Here is a 25,249-nt window from a genome sequence, read left to right on the forward strand (position 1 = left end):
TGATTGCAATTTTATATTTTGCTTTGGGCTATTTTTTTCTATTTGCAAACTGACTGAACTGAGCATGATGATGTCATGCTGAGGTCACGTGAGCGGCTGTAACTACAAGGTTGTTCAGAGATGCAGTTACACGGCTACAATGAAGACAGGCACAAGTGAAAACACTTACTTTTCCAAAGTTATTGTACTGTTTGTAGCCTTACTGTGCTGATATGTTGGAAACTTTCCCATTTTATGCCTGTCTGTCAGACATAAGGTATACTACACATTGACCCTAGAGCAACAACATTTACTTCAGCTAATAAAACTTAGATTCCACCTCTTTCACAGCAAAACCTCGGTGTTAGCATCACTGCTACTTTCTGTCCAAGCCTAACAGAGTCTGTGTCACACAGATCAGCTGTATTTGTTCGTTTAGTTATACATATACAAATGAAACTAAAGCACTTCTAATGTTTCTGCATCTGTAGTAAGTAGGTTGGTGGTGGCCTTTTCTTTAATGAAAACCCAACAAGCACACTCAGTCTTTGTAAGCCAGCCAGTCATGCTCAGTGGAGAGCATTTTAAAACTGCTGACAATCCACATACCTGGAAACAATGCTGAATAGCTTCTCCGAGCTTCTCTGTAAACACATTTTATTTGGTTTTATACAGCGTTATATGCACTGTAATAAATGATGTGAAATGCTGACTGTATATGTGACTCTGGATGTAAAGGGAAGGTTAAAAAAAAATCCAAATGGCAGAAAAAATGCTTCAACGACAGAGTGAAACTACACAATAGAAAGTCAAAATGCTCGACACAGTACAGAAACTGTTAATGGTGGTTGAGTGGCTAGTGCAGTACTCAACACGCAGTTTGACTTTCAGCAACGACTTTTAACAACGCTGATGTTTTTCTGTGGTCACGATCATAAATACCTTACCAACAAAAATACATTTCAATGACATCTGTTTTTTTTTCCAAACCATGACAAAACAATAAAGCAGAATTATTTCTGGTGCCATTCTATCGATTATTTGTACGAATAATCAACAATGATTAAAATGACTGATCTGCTCATTTTCTTCCACAGTCATGTGAAAAAGAGTTTCCACAGGACTCTATGCAGCCCTGTGAAACATGAAGTACATCTCATGTTTAAGCAGCTTACAGAAGCAGTAATAACTTGCAGTAATCATTTTTCTGAGACTTGTACATTGTTCGAGAGGAATTGTGTCCACTTCTGTTCACTGAGGTTTGCTGGCATTCATTTATGCACAGCTCTCTAAAGGTCCTGCCACAGCATTTTGTTCGGGTTAAGGTCTGTACTTTGACTGGATAATTGCAACACTTTGATTTTTTTTCCCCCTTCTTTTCTTTCCGTTCTGTTGTAGATTTGCTGCTGTGTTTGGGATCATTGTCCTGTTGCAAGACCCAATTTCAGCCAAGCTATAGCTGTCGGACAAATGCCCTCACATTTGATTCTCAAACCCTTTGGTATATAGAGGAGTTCATATTCAACTCAATAACTGCAAATTTTCCAGGTCTCGTTCCTGAAAATAAATAAATAAGGTAGGTTTCGTCTTGTCCAAAGGGCAATGTTCCTGAATTCCTTTAGACAACTCTGTAAACCTTGCTGCCTTCTTGTTCAATGCTACCTGAAACCCGAGCCAAGGTTTTCTGCATTGTACAGCCAACCTCTGACCTTGGATCGAATATTCTGGGACATATGCTCCTGAGAAGACTCGTGTTATTACACCCCTGAATGCTCTAGACCAGCAAACAGCTAAAAATCTCTGCTAGTCAAATGTGCCTGGCTACTACTTATCTGAATTCCTATTAGTCAGTAATGGTGTGCTTTTTTCCACTAGGGTTCATTGAGTCCTGTGAAAGCTCTCTTCTCACGTGAATGTTTATACTGTAAGGTTTAAATGTTATGTGTATGCAGTGAATTTGTTGTAACTGCCTCAGGCATTTTCTGTGTTTCTCCAGATGCTCCGGTTTCTTGCCACAGTCCAAAGAAAGGCATGTTAGGTTAAATCCTGAATTGAACTAGGCTGTAGGGGTGAAAGTGAATAGTTGCCTTCAGTGGTCATGATTCACCTTGAATGACCCACCCTTTGTGACCCTGGATAGCGAGTTAAGCTAGTAGGTGGATGGATGCATAGATGGCTGGATCATTTACTTTGTGGACATCACTTTAATACAAAAAATGAATGTGGCACTCCGTGGCACACTTGAATAGCAAAGGCATGCCTCTACATGGACCTAATGCTGTTTATGTAATTTACAATGGGAAAACTGACTAGGCTAGGCTATAAAGCTATAAAGCTAAAAAGCTATAAAGCACAACTAAACAGTGTGTGAACTGTGCTTCTTTCAGCCACCTGTCTGAAGATAGCAGGATGAAAACTCTCTTAATATTCCTCCTCTTGGACAAGTCGACCTAGGTGTGACAGTGTTATTATTTCTATTTAAAGGAGAAGAAAAATGTTGGGAAACCACTTTTATAACTGAGATATCAGAGAAAACAACACCTCCCTTATTAAATGCAGTTATAAAAGAAATATAATGAGATATGATGCAGATATGAGAAAATGTTACCAAAGTGGGATGATTTTGGACCTTGATAATGAAAACCATACAGAATGAAGAGGTTGGTGCCAATATTTACATTTTGTTCAATATCCAATGCGAGTCTACTTGTATATATCTTCATATCTCACTTTTTACATGTTTTAATCTACAATCCTAACATTCAGAACACAATTGGAACAAGTTATAAAAGCCTTGAAATCTTAGACTGAGCACCTAAAAGGAGTTTTACCTAATGAACTGATATCAATTCATTAGGTAAGCTGAGGTGGCTGCATTAGGCTGGTCAATGCTGTCAATTAAAAGGCCAGTTGGCTGTAGAGAAATCGTGACAGCAGTCCTTCCCAAACACTTAATGCCAGAAAGGGTACCTGCTCCCATACCCAAAATGTATAATTTGGCAAAAAAAAAAAACAACAAAACTTTGATTTTTGTACCTCACTACCACTAGCGACCTTAAGGCCTGATGAGATGTGGAGAAACGGATAACATCAAGGTTGTAGTGAAAACTAATTTCCTTTTCTTCAATAAATGTCTCAGTGCTAGAGTGGAGTGATGCAATGTGATCAGTAGTACCGGCCTTCACACTGATCAGCACAGTTGTTCTGACTCACATGGATCCAAACTTAAAATTCCGTGATTGGGCCATTCTCTAGAGTTTGACATGATGATTATCAGAATATACAAATCTGCAAATGCCAGTGTGACGAAGGTGAGGTTCAGAAAGTACAAGAGCAGCACATTACTTTCAGCATGTGACTGCTGCCACTGGGACAAAAGAAGATGGGACATTTATACAGTGTAATCTTTTACCTTTATGTATATTTGGACCACTAGTTGCACACATCCAAGAGCACTGATAAAAGAAATAACAATACCGCAACTCTTAAAAAAAACTAAACACATACTCATAGCTGCAAAGGCGGCTCCTCTTTTTCAAGAGTGACTAAAACACTCTCATAATAACTAGTTCAGAACATTTCAGGGCCTTTTGGAAATTATTCCAGGAAAACTGGCAGCATATGCAAAAGCCTTTTTCCCTATCTCTGTCCTGATTCTGGGGACAAACATTTGCAAAAACATTCATACTGAATAGAACACCAAGTCCACTTTTGGATTATGGATTATCTGAATGGCAAATAGGCGTAAAACATTAGAATTTTAAAAGTGAGCTTTCTTTTTAGCTGGTCCATAACTCCATTCTCTCAAATAAGTGTACTGTGGCAACAGACAGTAAATCGCAGTCTATTTATATAACAGTCATCCTTCTGTAAGTTCATGCTTCATGCAATATATTAAACATACCATCTGCTATGCAGTATGACTCAGTAATGCACAGAATTAAACCAATAGGGACACTTAATGATTGTGGGTATAACTGAAATACTTTTTTTTTTTTTAAATTTGCATTTTTTTAAAGTCCTCATTTATTTTGGTTGAGCAGTCCCTTTAATTCTTATTTCAAGCTCATAAGGCGTAAGAAGTCAAAAGAACATAGGGTATAAAAAAATGTGTTTTTGTGTGATATTTTGAGTACAACCCAATCAGTGTGGACACACACAACTTGAAGAACTCATATTGCCTATTTTTGTGAATTGAAATATAGGTCATAATACTATTAATAATGGCGTCTGTAGCTTTTTTATGAATACTGGATTGGACATTGGAAATGCACTATGAAACGGCAGTATGTTCTGATGAAAAATATTGAAATATATTCAGGCTTACATAATATATATATAAAAATCAAAATAAAGTAAAAAAAAACCTTTTCAGGAAAACATTTGCATATTTTCTCAAAGTTTCAGAGCTGCTCATATTTTTTGACCACTGGATATCATACTAATATTCATGTATGCAGAAATACGCTTGGCACATTGACAAGCCAGGCAGCGTGTGCTGCCAATTGGGGATGAAAGATTTGATTCACCTGTGGTGAGCAAGATCTGGACTTGTCATCCAATTCCGCCCACCTCCTGCATGAGCAAAGTGATTAAGAACCGATGACTTGCCAAATCACTGTGGACGTGGCTTTAATGGTTCACTCATTCTTTGGTTTAACCAACCAACCCGCCCGTAACTATTTGAAGTTACGGCAAAGGTTATTCTAAAACAAGAGCTATTTATTGAAAAGCTAAGCATCATTCACAAAATCCCTTCTCCTCCTTTCTCCCAGAAAAAAATATCTATGGTTACTTAGGAGCAGATTTGTGACGAAAAATATTTGTGTTAAAAAGTTCATTTTAATACTTGATTTGTCCCAGAGCACAGCATAATTGCTAGAAGTGCAGACTGAATTTGAATCAGATGTTCAATATTAAACAGTAATATCTCAGAATTTATCTCAAGAATTTATGTGCTTAATCAGTATTTCCATTTGGGGAAAAAAAAGTAAAAGTAAAATAACAGCTTCTCAGTCATGACTTCAAAGAGGCACAGGTTTTAAATAACTCAGGTGAAATGTACCTCTATTTGTGAAGATCACAGACACGTGGTAGAAGAGTGGATGCATCATAAAGGCTCGCTATCCTTAAAATATAAAAATAAATAAATAATAATAACAAAGGTCAATCAAATGGCCCAATATGGCAAGGCTGTGATGATCCACTTGGTAAAGTAAATCCGTTGGGCATCTTTCTTGGCCCTCGGACAATAATTCTGATAGCTAAAGAACCAAACGGGACAGGCAAAAATAAAAAAAATAAAACAAAATAAAATCTGGACCTATTTTGGAGCCCATTTTCAATAAAAGTCATCTTGCACATCTATAAGTGCTTAAAACAAACAAAATTAACCATCTTTATAAGTGATTATTCAGTGTGATCAAGGAATCTGTAAAGCATTTACAAATATTTGTTATGGAGCAATTAAAAAATGAATTCATTCTAGCTGTCATATGTAGTGACTTGTCAGTGAAAATACCCGTAGTGCTTTATGGCATGATTAAGTAATCCAATAGTTCAGCTTGTTTTGAAGTAAAATGGAAGTTCAATCAAAACAGCTCCCATGTGCCACCACAGTTATTCCATTTCAAAAGGTTTAATTTCTATTCTCTCTGATCTACACTCCATTAAGTTCAACTTAACTGAATGTAATTAAATCGGTCATGTATCCCAGTCACAATCACAATATCATTGTCTTTTTTGTTCTTGGTTACTCAAACCTTGTACTTTGAAGGTCAGGAAGGGCTCAGGAACAAACAGGCTTTGTTGATCATTAAAGACAATCTATGAATAGCAATACCCCCGAGATTATGGGGGGATGCTTTGGATACAACAGCGTGAAGCAATAAAGCATCATGGGCTTTACAGATGTAAATCTACAGAGAATGTTTAAAGACCGTATTTCTGTGATGCCTAAATGACCAATTAGTGCTTCTTGCATCCCACTTCTTTTTAAGAAAGATTATCAAGTACATTCAAAGGCAGAACCAAACTAACCTTGATAACCTTGAAATAGCACGCTGCAATTAGTTTGTGGAAACTTGTGTGTTTAATGCATAAAAATCTATTGTAAGTGCAGTAAGGATTTGTTGCTATCCTCACTAGCCTGCAGTAGAATTTTTTGTGGTGTATAATATTCACATTTTACAAATAAACAAAGCAGTCCTGCTGTTGTCGAGGAAATTACTGCTCTCCCTTCCTGTTGGAAAATGAATTTGTCCAAGCAAGATTCAAATTAAGACAAATAATAGCTACATGCTAGTGCAGTAATTGATGTATGCTATATGCACCAAATTACTGGGGCGCCTATAACTCACACCTACAGCCATAGAAATCCATCCCATGAAGCTTCCAGTTTACAGTTTTTGTGCTGATATTAATCCCAGAGAAGGAACTCCCTGTACTGTGGTTACTGAGTCAGCAGAGCATTGGTGACTTTTACATTAGATGTCTCAGCATTTGGTGAGCCTGCTCTGTAACTTTACTTGGGCCACGTCAACACTAGCCGGATAAATTTGAAAACGGCGTTTTCGTCTGAAAACGCTCCGTGTCCACACGATCATTTTCAGCCGTTTTCACAGAGTTGTGCATGCAAATTGAAACGGTCGAAAACGCTTACTGCGCATTTCTGTCTGCCATTTATTTACTTTCCGTCTCTTTGAAACATCGCAGCAAAATGTAGAGGAAAAGCACTGAGTTTTTTAAATGGACTAACAATGAGGTGGAGTTGTTGCTGCGAGTAACACACAAGTACAAAGTTGCAAAAGCGAGTGAGAATTAAAGAATTTGAAGAAAAGTTATCTGGAGCATGTACAGACTGATATTAATCATTGATAGATTGAGAGCAAACAAAACAACTGCTGTATAATGCCCTCTGCTATCTTAGTTTAATTGGTCACATGACTGCATCACATGACTAAAATGTGTCATCGTTTTCGAAAAGGCTCCGCGTTCACTGTCCACACTGCGATGCGAAAACGGCGTTGTCAAATGTATCCACTTTGGAGAGCGTTTTCAGAACGCTGCCTTTTCCTTGACCAAAAACGGCATCTCCTTGTGGACAGAAGGCCAAAACGAAGAGAAAAAGACGCGTTTTCAAACAAAAACCTATTAGTGTGGACATGGCCTTGGTCTGCCACTTCATGGCTGAATTGCTATGGTTCATAAACATGTTCACATTTTATCGTATTTCAAGTATAAAAGAAATTTCACAAATCATGCTTTTTGAACGGTCACTCTTTTACAAATATTTGTAAAGGCAGACTGCATGGCTCGGTCCTAGATTTTATACACTTTTATTTTATTTTACAATTATGAGGTGTGGCCCAAACTTTTTTCCACATGCTTTTTGGTAGCACTGCCAACGTTAACCACACTCAGCAAACTAATTTGCCTTTAAAATGTCAATCACCATGCAGACTTGAAAACATGATCTGTTGATTAATCAACGGATGATTAATTTTAAACAGCTTCTAAATACACACAAGACATTTGCATTAAAATGTTATTAATCTGGAACAGTGGTTTCAGTTTTACACAGTACAAAGGGGAGTCTAATTTTTCCCCCTCCTGTTTAATCATTGAATATATGAACTTGCACCTTTGAATGATAAGTGTAAAAAAATGAGATGCTGATGAATGACTCAAGCAAGTCACTAGTTACCCATTGTAAATTTACCTATGAGAAAGTTAAATCTTTTACGCAATGATGGCTTGACAGTGTCAACAGAATCAATATTACTTCCTGTAATTTATTTAGCCTGTAAAGGAAGTTGATCAAAGTTAGGAGATCATTGTAAACAAGGCCAGAAATTGATCTTAATGAATTTAATATGTGTGTGCTTGAATGTACTAAAGATATTTAATTAATTAAAAAAAAATCTAAACAGACAAGAGTGAATCTTAGGGCTACTGGTAATCAAGCAGAGCATTCCCAGAGTTGCCAGCGGTACTGAATCTGTTAACAATGTTGTGTGACTGCTTAATGAGCCTGTCACAACATTATGACCCTGACCTTACTTATCAAACAAAGCATGGATTCAGTGATGCTTTGTGGTACACAGCTCAAGGTCAGAGAGATGTGAGCCAACTCCGGCCTTCTTAATTTTCTATATAGATTAACTACTGAATTCCCAGCAGCGCAGCGCTATTTGATCAAATACTAGGGAAAAAATATGAGATGCTGTATTTGCACAGAAGTGCAGACATCAAGCAAATTACATCTAACAATGGATGTCTCTTTGTGGCTAGAGAGCTGTAACTGTGCTGACAAATCTCCCCATGAAACCCTTTAATTGACATGATGGATATGTTTATTTCCTGATTACAATGAGATTCTGTCTGGCTGAGCTTATTTATGTATCCATTTGACTGTTTAATGGCATCTGCATTTGAAGCAAATTAAGTTCCTATCATGCAAGCAGGAGCCTTTTGTAAAATATATACATATGAATGGATGTGTGGCAAGTGATTTTTGACAAACAGAAGATGCAACAGGGATTAGAAATAAATTAAAAATCTGTAACCCATATTGCTTGTTTTTTTTTTCTATTTCCTAATCTGACTTGAAAACAACAAGTCCCAAAACAAATGAGTACTTTTCAAAGTTCTTTTTTTAACAGTAACATTTTTGATGTGACTTGCTTATTTACAGTAAGCAAACAGAAGAGAGAACATCTAGAACTATGAAGGTAAAAGTGGTTAACTCATATGTATTTCTTCGCTCAACTGCATGCGACAGTTACTGATCCCGGATTAGAAGGGATCAAAGTCAAATGTCAGAAAACCCATTCCTTTTTTACTTATTCCCTTGCTTCATCCATAGCATCCACTTTTCAAAACTACAATGGTGACAAGCTAGCAGGGGGTCAAGAGAGGTTCTTCACAATAAACTCTCTGCAGATAGAGAAAAAATAGCAAAACCCAAACCCATAAAAAACCCTTTGCGTTACAGTAGATTTTTAAAATCATAACAGCTTGTGAGTGTCTCATAATTCAATAGCAAGCCAAAGCAATTGTAAACAACAGCAGCACATCTGCCAGCAAACCCTGTTAATTTGGTCATTGAATTTCCACCCATGACAGACCCCTTGTTTTTATCCACTCCAATTTTAAAATTGGTCCCATTATTTAGAGCAGCCCACAAATGACCAACCAAAAAAAAAGCTGCAACAGAAGCATAGACTGCGGTCAGATGCCAGTGAAATACAATTTATAGCTACACATACTCATCCTTCAGAGACACAATAAGTCAATTGCCACTGACTCCCAAAAACAATACCGTAGTAACCATTTGCATATTTGCTGTTCCTACATGACAGATGCTGAAAAGTCTGTCTGCCACAAAGCATTTAGAAATCAAGTCAGGTAAAAGGCTGCATAAAGAGTGACAGTCTTTAAGTGGATGTAACCAGCAGCATACTGTCTTAGTTGGTGGGTGTATTTTTTTAGAAAAAAAATATTCCCCACATAAAATTGATTTCAGTATAGCTAATACATAAAAAACAGTAGTGCTTCAAATGTTTTTTTGTTTTTGTTTTGTTTGTTTTTTTTACCACAAGCTATGTACCAGTTTAATATCAAATAATAAATCACACTAAAACATTCTAGAGAAGGCAGCACCACAGGCCACGAGGATAAATAATTTGACAATGCTTTTACCCACTTAAAATTAAAGTGTTTGAAATTTTCACCACTAAAGTCAGTAGATTCCAGTGAACTGAGTTCTGTTGTATTATCCCTCACTATTCAAGTGCCTAATCCCAGCTATGGTGGCTGTATCTTTACCTCAGCTATTAATCATGGGTGAGAAGACCCTAACCCTAACCCATCAGCCTTTATTTACTTTGGAAGAGGCTGTAAACCTGTGTGAAAGGAGTCCATTATGGCTCAGTGCCATACTGAGGCAGGTTGTTCATCATATGCTGAACTAACAGTAGCGCCGCTGTTTTTGCCGCTGTTAACTACTGTTAGCCTCTGTTAGCTTCTATTCACTGGCATAAGTGAAACGTTTTTATAAGTGTGTTTATTGCTGCTGGTCTTTGATGCTGAGTAAATAAAGATGTGATAGCTCATATGTGACATATTAATTAACCATTGTGCAATATCAAACTGTTTGCCACAGGGAAAGTATGGTTTTTACTAGGGGTGGGGGAAAAAATCGATACTGTGTAGTATCGTGATATTTTGTTTCCTAATAATGTATCGATACAGGGACAGCAAAAATCGATATTTTGTTTTGTTTTATTTTAATTAAGTTTAAAACTTTTTTATTTAATGTAAAATTATATTTTGTCTTAATTTACAAATTTAGACAAATTTAAATTTAGACTTAATTCTCAAACACGTACCCTAAAGCAGATGACTCGTAATCTGGAGAGGAAATGGCGTGTCACAAATTTAGAGGATCATCATTTAGCCTGGAGAAATAGTTTGTTGCTTTATAAGAAAGCCCTCCGCAAAGCCAGAACAGCTTACTACTCATCACTGATTGAAGAAAATAAGAACAACCCCAGGTTTCTCTTCAGCACTGTAGCCAGGCTGACAAAAAGTCAGAGCTCTGTTGAGCCAACCATCCCTTTAACGTTAACTAGTGATGACTTCATGAACTTCTTCACAAATAAAAATTTTTATCATTAGAGAAAAAATTACCAATAATCATCCCACAGATGTAATATTATCTACAGCTACTCTTAGTTCCATTGATGTTAAGTTAGACTCTTTTTCTCCAATCGATCTTTCTGAGTTAACTTCAATAATTACTTCCTCCAAACCATCAACGTGTCTTTTAGACCCCATTCCTACAAAACTGCTCAAAGAAGTCCTGCCATTGATTAATTCTTCGATCTTATATATGATCAACCTATCTCTAATAATCGGCTATGTACCAAAGGCCTTCAAGGTGGCTGCAGTTAAACCTTTACTCAAAAAGCCATCTCTAGACCCAGCAGTCTTAGCTAATTATAGGCCAATCTCCAACCTTCCTTTCATATCAAAAATCCTTGAAAGAGTAGTTGTCAAACAGCTAACAGATCATCTGCAGAGGAATGGTTTATTTGAAGAGTTTCAGTCAGGTTTCAGAGTTCATCACAGCACAGAAACAGCTTTATTGAAGGTTACAAATGATCTTCTTATGGCCTCTGACAGTGGACTCATCTCTGTGCTTGTCCTTCTTGACCTTAGTGCAGCATTCGATACTGTTGACCATAATATTCTATTAGAGCGATTAGAACATGCTGTAGGTATTACAGGTATTGCACTGCAGTGGTTTGTATCATATCTATCTAATAGACTCCAATTTGTGCATGTAAATGGAGAGTCCTCTTCACACACTGAGGTTAATTATGGAGTTCCACAGGGTTCGGTGCTAGGACCAATTCTGTTTACATTATACATGCTTCCCCTAGGCAGCATCATTAGAAGACATAGCATACATTTTCACTGCTATGCAGATGACACCCAGCTCTATCTGTCCATGAAGCCAGATAACACACACCAATTAGTTAAACTGCAGGAATGTCTTAAAGACATAAAGACTTGGATGGCCACTAACTTTCTGCTTCTTAACTCAGATAAAACTGAGGTCATTGTACTCGGCGCTGAAAAGCTTAGAAATATGGTATCTAACCAGATTCTTACTCTGGATGGCATTACCTTGGCCTCCAGTAACACTGTGAGGAACCTTGGAGTCATTTTTGACCAGGATATGTCCTTCAACGCACATATTAAACAAATATGTAAGACTGCGTTCTTCCATTTGCGCAACATCTCTAAAATTAGAAATATCCTGTCTCAGAGTGACGCTGAAAAACTAGTTCATGCATTTATTACTTCCAGGCTAGACTACTGCAATTCATTATTATCAGGATGTCCAAAAAACTCACTGAAAAGCCTTCAGTTAATCCAAAATGCTGCAGCAAGAGTACTGACAGGGACTAGAAAGAGAGAGCATATTTCTCCTGTTTTGGCTTCCCTTCATTGGCTTCCTGTTAAATCCAGAATTGAATTCAAAATCCTGCTCCTCACATACAAGGTCTTAAATAATCAGGCCCCATCTTATCTTAATGACCTTGTAGTACCATATCACCCTATTAGAGCACTTCGCTCTCGCTCTGCAGGCCTACTTGTTGTTCCTAGAGTATTTAAAAGTAGAATGGGAAGGAGAGCCTTCAGTTTTCAGGCCCCTCTTCTGTGGAACCAGCTTCCAGTTTGGATTCAGGAGACAGACACTATCTCTACTTTTAAGATTAGGCTTAAAACTTTCCTTTTTGCTAAAGCATATAGTTAGGGCTGGACCAGGTGACCCTGAATCCTCCCTTAGTTATGCTGCAATAGATGTAGGCTGCCGGGGGATTCCCATGATGCATTGAGTTTTTCCTTTCCAGTCACCTTTCTCACTCACTATGTATTAACAGACCTCTCTGTATTGAATTGTATCTGTTATTAATCTCTGTCTCTCTTCCACAGCATGTCTTTATCCTGTCTTCCTTCTCTCACCCCAACCGGTCGCAGCAGATGGCCGCCCCTCCCTGAGCCTGGTTCTGCCGGAGGTTTCTTCCTGTTAAAAGGGAGTTTTTCCTTCCCACTGTCGCCGAAGTGCTTGCTCATAGGGGGTCATATGATTGTTGGGCTTTTCTCTGTATCTATGAAGCGCCTTGAGGCGACATTTGTTGTGATTTGGCGCTATATAAATAAAATTGAATTGAATTGAATTGAATTGAATTAATTTACTTTCAAATTCTTTATTTGCTGAATGGGCTGCATAGTTGTCATAAATTGCATAGTTCAGAATAGCTATAATTGTACCAGATGGTTGCATTCAGTTAAGTTGGACTAGACTGTAATACAAACCGTTCAGTTTTTCAACAATAAATCTGACTGAAATGAGAGAAAGACTGAGTGTGAGACTTTGATATTAGATAAAATGAATATTGATAAAGTTTACCTTTATGTACAGAATCTGAATATCGCAAAATATTTTTAAAAATTGCAATAATATCGTATCGTGCGTTAAGTATTATGATAATATTGTATCGTGGGATATATGGTGATTCCCACCTGTAGTTTTTACAATACTCATGCCTAACATTAGCTAGCATAAGGTTAGCGTATAACAATTGTTGTTTAGCTGGCTCTTGTTAGCTATCCGGATATGGGAGGGTCACATTTCTAATCTGATGACATAAAAGTAATTGTAAAAATATTGAGAATAAATGAGCATGTTTGTGCACGTTTTTGTGTGACTTTTGTTCAGGAGATGAGGAATGAGGTGAGAAGTCTGAAGTCGCAGCCACAATATTAAATGGTTTTCTGGCTCTAATATAAACAGCATCCTGGCAGGTTCACTACTTCCTAGCTATTAGACATAATATCCACTTTAATAATAATAATAATAACAATAATACATTTTATTTAGAAAGAAACCACCTTTCAAAACACTCAAGGACACTGTACACAAGCAATAACAACAACAAACATAACCATTTACAAAATAATAAGGATAAAACATTGAGCAAATAAATAAAATAAATTAAAGTAGCAGGATGGAAAATTTATGTGGAATAGGCTAATGTGAATAGGTGAGTTTTGAGTCTGGAGTTAAAAAGAGGGAGGAAAGTGTTCAGAAAACAGTGTGTGTGAGACTAATGAGGTTTTAGTCTCGTGAGGAGCGAGATACTAAGAGCTGGTGTTAAAGATTTGATGTGATTTGTGTGTTACCTCAATAAAAAAAAATTCTAATGGGTCTTGAATGTGATACTAAACTATAGTTTTGCCTCATCCTGGAATCTACAATGTATCTAGATATCCCTTGCATGAAGACTGGAGGAACTTTTTTTAAAAATTTGTTTGGATGACTTCTACACTTAAACAAATGCTCAGAGGAGCCTAACTCCATGCACTTCACCACTTTAAATAGCTGTGGAAATAAAACAGTGCACCAAGTAGTAGGGGTTGGAAAGGCTAAATGATATGACTCCAAGAGGCAGCCACATTTAAGCGCCTGCTCCAGTGCTGTATCCTTTATAACCCTCTGCCTTTGCAAATGTGTTTTATTCCAGCGCTGTGTCTCATTACACAAGAACAGCACTACCAGCTGAGTGAGGCAGATGTTCCATTGTGGAGCACAGCAACTCCTCAAGTGGCTAGCATCCATCTGAATGCCTGTGTTACAGCTGGCAGGCACAGCTGATGCAGGACAATCCATCTCCATGAAGAGAACAGGTCTAAAGTGATAAAGACGGCATATGGGAAGGTTTTAGCAAAAGAGAATATGGCTATGGTCAGTTCCTGCTGCCATTTTTGAAGGACATAAATGTTGATGGGAAGCAGGAAAGACTTCAAGACTGAGGGCTGTGACGTTATTGACATCACTGACACAGTGGGGCAATAAAATCCGTTTACCAGCACTGAAATTCCTAACAAGGAAGATGAGTTGCCCTGTATCTTTGCAGCTAAAGCTGCTAATCGAAGCAGCGATGCAGAGAGAGCGAGAGAGGGAGAGTATGGTGGCGTAGGTCCAGTCGCTCTGTGCTTTTGGCTTTTGTGGTAGGTAATAAATGCCAGCGGACAGCAGATGCTGTAGGGAGAGCAGAGATCTATCGCTGCAGCCTACAGCCAAGTTCACCGTGCCATGTTGTTGTGACTTGTCCTCTCTCAAACCTTTTCTCAGCACCCTCTGATGCTATGTTACACAATATAAAACCAGCCAATCTTTAAAAGTCCCTGGGAGATTTATCTGAAGAACCAAAGAGTCATGACTCCTGTTGGCTTTTAAAAATGTAATCTCTCCAAGAAATGAAATACAAAGAACAAATAGGAAGGAAAGAATGCCCATATACTGACAGAATACAATGCATTATAACGAGTACTAGTAAAAGTGTACATTTGTTCTTGTCTGTTCAATCAACATTTAATTTGTTTCACTGAAGCTCACCATTACTCTACATCAGCATTTGTAATCATCAAGCTTTTACTGCCCAGATGTAAGCCTTCCTGCTCCAGCCAATCCCACTTCACTAATCACCATACAGAAAAATAAAAATAAACCCTCTCTGGGCTTGTTAACATACTAGAGACAATAGGTCAGAGCTGTCATTGCATGAAATAGCAGAAAAATGTAGTTGGCTGTGTCCATGACAGGCTGATTGATTCAAAAACAGTATGGCAATCTGTTGTGTAACTGACACCAGTTCAGTCAGGTTCACTGTGGACTGTCAGAGACACGAGCAGCTGAAGCATGGTCCCAGAGATCCACTGTCAAAGATGTGTTTCATAAACAGCTGGGTGACAGTTTGGTGCTATTGGGAGTTTGAATCATCACTTACAGGATGACCTCCAACCCTCCAGGATGGCTGGAAATGGGCAAAAAAAAAATCTTGCTGGAGCCGTCACCTCCGAGTGATGCGAATGGGTTGATGTGACAAGGATGCACACAAGCGCCTAAAGGGTTACACAGATGCGCACACCAAGTGATGTAATACTGAACTCTGACATCTTTAGATCACTTTTCAAAGTCACTTTTGGGTTTGCTGTCTCAGCATCAGCTTTGACTGATGCTCTAAGACAACAGCTGCAAGAAACTGTGTTTTTATTCATTCAAACATTTTACATTTAGAATGGCTTCAGCACAGAAAACCGACCTTTGAGGCCAGTGTCATTGATATGGTCTTAAAAAATGACTCTTTTCTTCTTCCTCTCTTGCCATCTCTTCAGATCTGATTGGCCCACTAAAAGCTTGCTTTTGAACTATGATTAGCTAATTTTAAACATAATGCCAAAATAAACCCACTTAATTTCTTCTTGTTTACAAAACATGACTAATTAAAGTCATTAACAAGGGTCCTGAAGGATCCTTGAGAATGAATAGTGGAGTGGGTAAACCTCTTAGCCTTTGTCACACACAGATTTTGTACAAATAAAGGAATGGTTAATCAATTATGGCCCTTGAGCAGATTTACATGACATTATATTTGAGATTATTTTAAAATGTGTGTCAGGAATTACAAAATAGTGATTGTAATTGTGTCTGTGAAATCAATTTAAAATTATCAGCTCTGAGTATATCCAATCCAGCAGCAAAGCAGTACACTGCTTCATATGCAAGTACAATGATGTGAAAAGGCATGTTTTCACCTTAAAACTAGTATAAAGTACACAGAGTATACTCTGATCAAGTAGATTGTAGAGCAACTGTCTCAATAATTTGAAGAATGGTTTTCTGTAGGACTTCACATCATTGCGGAGGAATTGGCACGCTCTTCTTTAAAGCGTTGTTTCAGTTCATCGAGGTTCGTAGGTTTGCATTTATGCACAGCTCTCTGCACACTATTACAACACCTGATTCTACTGTGCCTGACAGTTGCTGGGAGGTGTTTTCGTTGATATGCTGTGTTCTGGTTTTACCAAACATGTTCCTCTGCATCATACATGAAGCCATGCAGTCATGTTCTTTTTAGAAAGAAGCTTTCTACCCTTCCAAATGAACCATACTTGTTTAGTCTTTTCTTATGGTACTGTTATAAAATTAACATGCTAATTGATCCCAAACAGAATGGTTTGATCTTTGCGTGAATTTGCAGGCTGGTGCACTCCAGTGCAAATTGTTTGCTTTGCAGTTCATTGTTTTAATGTCTCAAGTGGCCACACTTTCTGATGACGAGTTAGTGAAGTTCATGTGATTATCAACACATGGCTATTACTTACCCTCTAAGTTTCTATGGAGGCAGTAAGTGTATACTTAAGTCCAAACTGCCCTGTGAAAACTCTTTTTTTTTTTAAACAGACTGCAGATCTGTTACTAACACAGCTTTAAGGCTTAGTGATGTCTATGACAAGATTGAATGTTTAATGCTGTTAATGACTTTTTAAGACATGTTCCACATCAAAAGACAAAAAAATAAATAGATAAAGCCATCCATTATAATATCCCATGTTAGCATATCTGTTTTATTGCATACAGTATCTTAGTTGTAAGTACATAAGACTATGTTTCCTTCACTGTGTACGTGTCTTTCAAAGTTCATTTCACATGCAGCATCTGTTTTTATGTTTATTAAAGCTTCAAAGGTCTCAACAGTTTTGCCATTTTAAATAAATCTGAAAGAAATAATTCTTTACGCCTCGCTGCTTTCAGGATTAAAAGAGAAAGAAATTGATTTTCATTATTTGACATTGCTGTTTTATTTATATAGAGCAAACCTTTTCAAAGTTCTAATTAATTTCTACACATCGAGTTCACTTATTAATAAAAAACACTTTTTAGCCATTTTATGGGTGGATTATTTAAAATTAAGCCTTCTTCAAAGACTCATGCTAGATATTTTAGTCCCATTTCTCTTCCATTACATTTATATGGAAGAGAATTTTACATTTTATTTTATACCAAAAAACAACCTGGCTACATGTACATTTTTACTAGAGACACACTGATTAACCAGCCAGGGCCTGGAATTAGCTTTTTTCTAGTGTGCAAGTTTACTTTTGCTTGTATATACTATAAGATATAGTTGTTAGAAAGACAATAAGAACTGGTAAAAAATTTGAATCTGTAGGTCACACTTAGAAAAAACAAACCAAGATATTGTATCAGCCAACTGAAATTAGCACATCTCAAATAAAAAAAGACATTTTTCAAAAAAGACTCTTTCAAGCTTTTTCTAGGTTTTGAACTTGTGTTAAATGTCTTAATTAAACTGCTTATGTAGAACTGTATTTTTTTATATGCATTGTTTCATTTCATCTCTGCTGTAATTTCACCTGTAAGAAATGTAACACCTCACAGATGATGCGTGTGTGTGTGTGAGTGTGTGAATTCAAGAATAAATACGTGTTTATCTTTAACAAAATCTCAATTTTGTGCCTTGTAGAGAGCAGACAAGACAGAGATTTAATGTGTGCTGAGGGAAAGCTGACGCCAGGTGTTGAGGACAACTGGGAACAGAGATCTGTGGTCTGTTTGAGGAGGGCTGACAAAACCCCACTTACCTGAAATAGGAACTGAGTCACTGGGAAAACTGAGGTTGTCCTCAGCTATCCAGGAGAAGCTCCAGTATCCTTTAGGAATCCCAGGAGCAGTCCTACCATTCAGTGGCTCACCTGCAAAAATAGCAAATCCTCATTTTACTTTCAGAGTACATGTTGCAAAGAATGACTATGTTAAGAAATTCAGTAAAATACAGTTCATTGCTTTGTTTATTTAATTTCTGGCACTGATTTAGCATCCACGTTGCACTCCCTTTTGCTTTATTAGTCCAGCTTAGTCATAAGTCTGCTTCCTCCATTAAAATTTGTAAACGCTGTATGATCTTGCCTTTTTAAACTAAAAACTATTTTGATGAACCGTTTGTACAGGCTGAGTCTTTTTTTTCTAGCAGACAAGCTGAAAAGGAAAGTGAAAGTCTTATAGTTGAATCACCAACTATTACTGGAGTTTCTGCAACAATAATAAAATACACTGAGGCATTTCACTAAATAAATAACCATTGTAAACTTCACCATTTTTATGTCAACAAAGCATCTGCAGTTTTGGTACAGAGTGAACTGGAGTGATAGTATGAAGGTCCAAGGAGCCATATGAATTGGTTATTGGATATCAATAGACTGCATAATTACCTGTAGGCAGATTTGACTAATTTTGTTTGACTCTGTCTTCACCTTCTAAACTCAAAGACTAATTATTGCAAGATCGAATAGAAGCGTGATACTGTAAAGTAGATGCAAAAACTTTCTCTCCCACTTTATGTACCCCCTATCTTCCAACGATGCCATCACACACACACACACACACACACACACACACACACACACACACACACACACACACACACACACACACACACACACACACACACACACACACACACACACACACACGCTCTCCCTCTTTCACTTTGTCCTTAGTCCATGGGTAATTACTACAAAGTCACAGACCAATACACTGCTGCCTAAAAAGGAGACCCCTGCATAAATCCTGCAGTCATTTCAAATGAGCCTTAAAGAGCGATTGATTGTATACGCTGACTTTCATTGCGCTAAATAGTTTACAGTTGGCTTCAGCCAAAAGGAGACCAGAATAATATTAAACATGTTTTCTTACTCAGAAAGATTTCTACTAACATTTAAAGCAGACTGCATTAATATGACTATTGTTTAGGTTTTTTGAGGGTCTTCACCAACAACACATATATTTCAGATGCCTCGCCATGTAAGGTCTTAAACATAAATGTCCTTAACTCTTTTTCAGCCATTCTACTGCAGATTTGCGGGTATCCTTGGGATCATCGTGCTGTTGCGTGAACCAGTTTCAGCCAAGCTTTAGGTGGCAGAATACACAGAAAAGTTTATGGGTGATTTCCTGACTGCAAGTCACCCACGTCATTTGGATGCAAAACCTAAATCATCACCTTTCCACCACCATGCTTAACTATTGATATGAGGCATAGGGGCGCCTGTGGCTCAGGTGATGCAGAGAGCGCAAAAGAGGGAGAGTATGGAAGGTTGGTGAAAAAATGCTTAGGTACATGAAGGTGAATGAGACTTGTAATAGAACACACTGAACACTTACTGTTTCCATATTTTTGCTCATATGCTGCTGTTTGATTTTCACCAAATGTGGCCCTGTGCATTATGGTTATTATGTACTGTAGTTCTTGGAGTTTCTTTGAGCATTATTCAACACAACTGAAGTCAGGGACTTGTCCCAAAATTGCTTGCCACTTAAGCTGTATGCTTTGGGTAACTGCAGTGATGAGTGGTAAACTATAAACTCAATTTTTTTTTCTCCAAGTATCTCTGGATTGGCTGCAGTTCACCCTTAATTCTGACTAGTCAACACACCTCTGCTACAGAGAACAATTACTGTACGTTTAGTAGCTGCCACCACTATGCTTCATTGCAAGGACAATGATCAGAGATGATTTACAGACTCTGTTGTTCACACTACACAGCGTTCAGAATTTTGATCAGAGATGTCAATATCTTTCTCATCAGAACATAAAGTTGCTGTCATTGTGGGCTCAATGTTCTTTTAGCATTTATTGGTTCATTCCATGTGAGGTTTTATTTGCTTTTTACTCAAAAGTGTCTTCTATCTAGCCACGTAACAGAGGCCTGATAATTGAAGTGATTAAGTGATCCTTCTAGCATGACTCCCCACCGTGCAGAGGACTTCTGAAGTATGGGTTTATCGCTCAAAACTATATGAATATACCTTAAAACATGAAATGGAAATGAACTTTCAACAACAAAAACTTTTCAAAAATCAATATACAGTAACAATTGTACTGCAAGAAGGCAACAATTTATTTCCAGTGGAGCTCAAGTTAATTTTCACTTGCAAACATGCCCTGTGTTTATTCTTTATTGCAGTCAGCATGTAGAACCACGACTCACTCTAGTCCATTTTATAAAAGGGGATTTTCTCTTTCAAAAGATTGTGCAACTGTGCAGGGAACACCCATGTCCAGTCACATAACTCAGCTGCTATAATGCCTTACCTATGCTTTATGAGCAGTAGATGTTGTTTTTTTTCCCTCCTCGCTGTGTCCTTTGATTACATGCCTCTGCTTCCAGCTTAACCTCAAACAATTCAGCAGGTGCTGACTTCCACAATTCTGTTTTTTTTCTTTTTATCATCCACAGAGCCACCAAAGATGCATAATTTCCCTTTTTCCCCTTCTTGTAACACTATTCCTAAGCTATATATCCTCTTTTCCCTCTATGCATGTCGTCTTTGCCCTTTTGTCAAAGCAAGTCCTTGGTTGTACTTCTAAGCGCGAAGACATTTCTGCTCTCAATAAATTCACCCTCGCTATCGTCATATTGACTGTCGATTGATTTTTGTTTCCAGAGCTAACTAGTTAAGTAGCAACAGTAGCATCATGGTATAGATGGAATGAGGTAACAGGGATACTGATATAATATAATTAGCACTGGCTGTAATATAAAGTCAGTTCTAAAATGATCTTTTGGCCAAATTGTTATTGAGATAAACACAGACATGAAGAATAAATGTGCATGCTTTCTAAACTATGTTCAATCAATTAATTTTTCTACCAGCAAAGCTCAGAAATGTTCTTTTACAGCTGAAGGCTCTGTGAAATAAAACCTCATACATAAGAAATAAGGGGTCAGAATACATTTTGAACTCACTGTAAATGAACAGTATCATACTCTCAATTTCCAACAGAATCTCATTAAGTAAAAAAAATTCAGAGCTCGCTGAAGCATTCTGAAAGTTTCATACGTTAGTCAGAACAAGGGTACAGCTGTATGTCTGGCAGCTGAGTGAGTCTATGCTCTTTTTATGATTTTTTTTGTAAATCTTTAAATAATATATCAGTTTTATAAATCTGTTTGGTCCATTGCAATTAAAATGAATTAACATGACTGTAATAATACTATTCCAAATTCCCAGAGAAAATTATTTTTGGGAACCCACAAAATTAGGTGCATAACAAACACATGAACTGCTGTGCACACAGTTGGAGAACGGAACAGAGAAGAGAGATCTCAGCTCAGTGAGCAATCTAACTCTATCCCACCCACACTCTAAAATCCTTTAAATGCTTAGTGGATTTATCAATGAGGCTTGACTCAAGCTGTCAGTGAGACATGCCTATGCATAAACATACATCTCTCTTAGTTGTGTACACCCATGTTATTTCTTTTACTATTAAAATTGCAAATATCCAGAACCACAACTTTTGTTTTAATGAGATTAAAGTGGAGATTTTGAAATACCTTCAAAATCCATTAATGATGGGGAACTAAAACATAGTAGAGAAACAAATGGAACAGCAAACTGTTTTGAGTGAACAGTCCTGTACATGAGGTATGTGGTGCTTGTGGCCTTTGTTTCAGAGGAGTGCACGGGTCCATAAAGGCAGCCAATTACCCATGAAAAGTGGAAGCAGGATAAGCATACAGACAGTAGATCTTTGGCTCAGCCAGACCTGCAAATTGGTGTGGCCTTCACTAAAATCATCATGGTTGTGAAATGTTTGCACTCAGAAAAAATTGACATTTCCAATGCGTAAGTCACACAAGGTTTTAGAGGGCTAATGTGGTCTTTGGGCGTAGTGGCCGTGCTGCTGGTGGTTCAGTCCAGTCCCAAGTTTCAATGCAATTGTCCGAATGTTTGGTAATTAGGAACTTCTACAATCTTCTTGTTCTTTCAGCTGCTCACTTTAGAGGCCGTCCTATGCCCAGCATCCTCCTCTGTCACACAAACCCCCTTTATGTCTTCTCTTACTACATACAAGAAGAGACCATTTAAACATTAAACACTAAAATTGTGTAGCTCTCAGCTTCTCACCACTATAGCAAAGTTAGTTTAAACAGTGAAGGCTATTATCCAGCCAGCAGGCACTGAAGACACATAAATCAGACACACCCCTTCCACATACCAATTAAAACATTCCTCCACAGATTATTAATAAGGAGAAAGTTCATGTTGCCAACTTTTTTTTGCACTGGCGATCAAGCCACTTCTTTTTTTATTCACATCAGAATATAAGAATATAGAATTTTAATACTCTGAAATAAGTTGCGTAAAGGATTTTATGCCTATCTTTTAACTGCAAAACAAAAACAATAGCAGTTAAACTCCTGGCCATGGAAGATCTTGTCTAGAGAAGATCAAGCTAAACAAAGACATATCTAAACGTAATGCAAAACAGCTGGAGTATGAAGCACTAACAGCTAATTGAAAGGGAAATGAGAAAGCCACCCTTCTACCTTGTTGGAATTTCATGCTCTTTGGCCTTCTGCATCACAATTGTCCTCATCTTTTTGCCCATTAATTAAAGATTTACCTAGGGATACATACATTACTGCCTAAATAAATCGATTACCTGTCCAGCCCAGTGACGCGTCATTAAATGTTCGTCAAAGTCTGCCAACACCACATCAGGCAGCTGAGGCCTGGAATTGGCTGCTCTCCCTGCTACAAAAGACCACATTGATTTCCATCAGAGGAGCCCTCATGTCCACTAAGCACTCTGACTTTCATTAAGACCTTCACCGAATTCCACACACGTTTCTCGCCAATCCCAAAACGCTGTGTGTGTATACACAGTCATTCACAGACCTCTACTAACAGAGGCAAGGCAAATACTACATCCCTAATTAAACGGTCTTTAAACAGGAGTATGGCGACACTTAATTATTCTCAAATGTTTCAGCTACATTAATACAGGTGTCATGTTTTGCTAAGGCTTAAGTCTCATTCTAACAACGAGCGACCAAGGTTAAACAGGGTTAAAAAAAGGAGCGACAGCTAAGTGTTCTTGTGAAAATGCCACCCACCCTGTTTGCTGTAAGCTTTAAGTGGGAGATGAGTTGTTTCTAAGAGGCTTTTTGCATTTGTCATAAGATGCTGGTACATTAATATGTTTTTGCATAAACCCTGTCTTGTAAACAAGCAAGCAACTGTTTGATCCAGCTTATTAACTTAAAGTGCTGCCCATGAAACCGACCCTTAAGACCTCCAAAAATGCAACCTGTTCTCTGGAGAAAGATCCAATCTAAATCAACTCACTTCTCCCTCTCGTCAGCTATTACTGAAAGCCAAACAGCAGCATGAATTATTACCTGCAGAGCAGAAACGACTGACATAATGACAGGCAAATCTTATAATTAAGATTCGCCTAACTGCATTTGAAACTGAGCAGTTTAACAGATTTTTCTTAGTCTAGCTGACTGAGATCATGTGACTACAGAAATATCAAAGGTTATCTCCATTAAATACTTGCTTTGTTCGTGTAACAAATTTAGCATTGAGCTGAGACGCTTTCACAATATGTGACGAGATACTAGCAATGCCAGACACCAAACACTGATGTACCATCAGAGGGATGCCTTCTGATGAAGATGCTCCACTCACTTGACATGTATACCGTGAATTGCGACGGTAAAGGTAAAGCACTGTTTTTTCTCTCAACGTGAAAAGATTTTATCAAAGAAATGGATCATAAGCCTTCAGCGTGAAACCATTATCCCAGGGAATAAAGAGCTGCTCAATGACAATGAAGGTGTCAACGGGCTTCCCTGGTGCTCATTAAAGAAAGTGATTTTACTGTTTTACACTGAGCCCCTTTTTTTCTTTGAAGCTTTGCTACACTAGTCAAACATACAGCAACACCTCTGAACAGGCAGCCCAGTATTCACAAATAATGCATGAAAATGGTTTGTTCAGTCACAGAGTGGTATCTGAAGTTGGAGAAAAAGTTCTCCACTCTCATTTGCTATGCTGGAACAGTTTGTGGCCATGAGATGAGTAATTTAATGATGAAAAGCACACGTTTAATTATACAGACCTCTTTCCTTTATGCACATTTGACTGTTCATGTAGCATTTTGCATTGAAGTAAAAAAAAAAAATGCCAGCTGTTGATTTTCAACATCAATTTGAGACATCTGGTGACACTCAGAGACATCCCAACCTTATTCTGAGAATGATTTCTTTCACACATCCCACGAGGGCTTTTCTTCTTTGTTGGTATAGCTCAAGTAGTGAGTAAATATGCCAATGTGAGGAGAAGTTCCAGTGCATTAATAATTGTTTAGAACAGAAGCTTCTAAGAGAAATGTTAATGACATTATCCTGTGTGCATGGCAGAATTTGTAAAACAACATTAGGTTTATTATTGTAGTTTAGCCTGCTAATTTGGCTGCTCATAAGCACCGCAGCACAGTGGTGCAGTGGTTAGCACCTGCTGATGCGTTATCCTTTATTTTACTTTATTATTCATAAAAAATTCAGTGTCATTTACATCTGCCATTCTAATTTTCATTTTTTATGTAACAAGTTTTCATTTATCAGGGCATGGAGAGAAAAGATAAACAGAAATTCTAAAGCTTACTTCTCAAAACCCAAAAAAGCAGATAAAAGATTTTTTTTTTCTACAGATACATCCGAGGCACTAAAACACTGCAGCCATTGTACCTAAACAGGCGAATGTGAACTCAGTGGACTTAACGGGATAGCTTGCTTGAACATAATTAAATGTACCGAGGGAGGTTGCTGCAGAGGCAACATTTGTTCTGCTGACAGACAACTTTTCAAATCAGATCTCATTTTATTCTTAAGGCTGAAGCCAATTTCTGCTGCCACAATGGATACTGAAGCTACAGGCATCCTTTCAACCAGAGTTTGATAGCTGGGACTGTTGTCTCGAGGAAGCAATCAGAAATTATCAAAAGTTTCCAAATGTGAGACTTTCTGAGCACTA

General features: G+C 37.7%; 1 protein-coding gene across 5 annotated transcripts in view; it reads right to left on the minus strand.

The window, feature by feature from the left end:
• The window catches only part of alk (ALK receptor tyrosine kinase), a 395,764-nt gene that overhangs the window by 230,031 nt on the left and 140,484 nt on the right, over positions 1-25,249 (minus strand). For all 5 annotated transcript variants that reach the window (XM_085143592.1, XM_085143587.1, XM_085143590.1 and 2 more), the window contains exon 2: positions 18,004-18,114. In XM_085143592.1, the coding sequence (XP_084999718.1) occupies positions 18,004-18,114 (111 nt within the window). The remainder of the gene's footprint in view (positions 1-18,003; positions 18,115-25,249) is intronic.

Source organism: Neolamprologus multifasciatus, chromosome 19 (assembly GCF_963576455.1).
Source record: "Neolamprologus multifasciatus chromosome 19, fNeoMul1.2, whole genome shotgun sequence".
Taxonomy (NCBI): Eukaryota; Metazoa; Chordata; class Actinopteri; order Cichliformes; family Cichlidae; genus Neolamprologus; species Neolamprologus multifasciatus.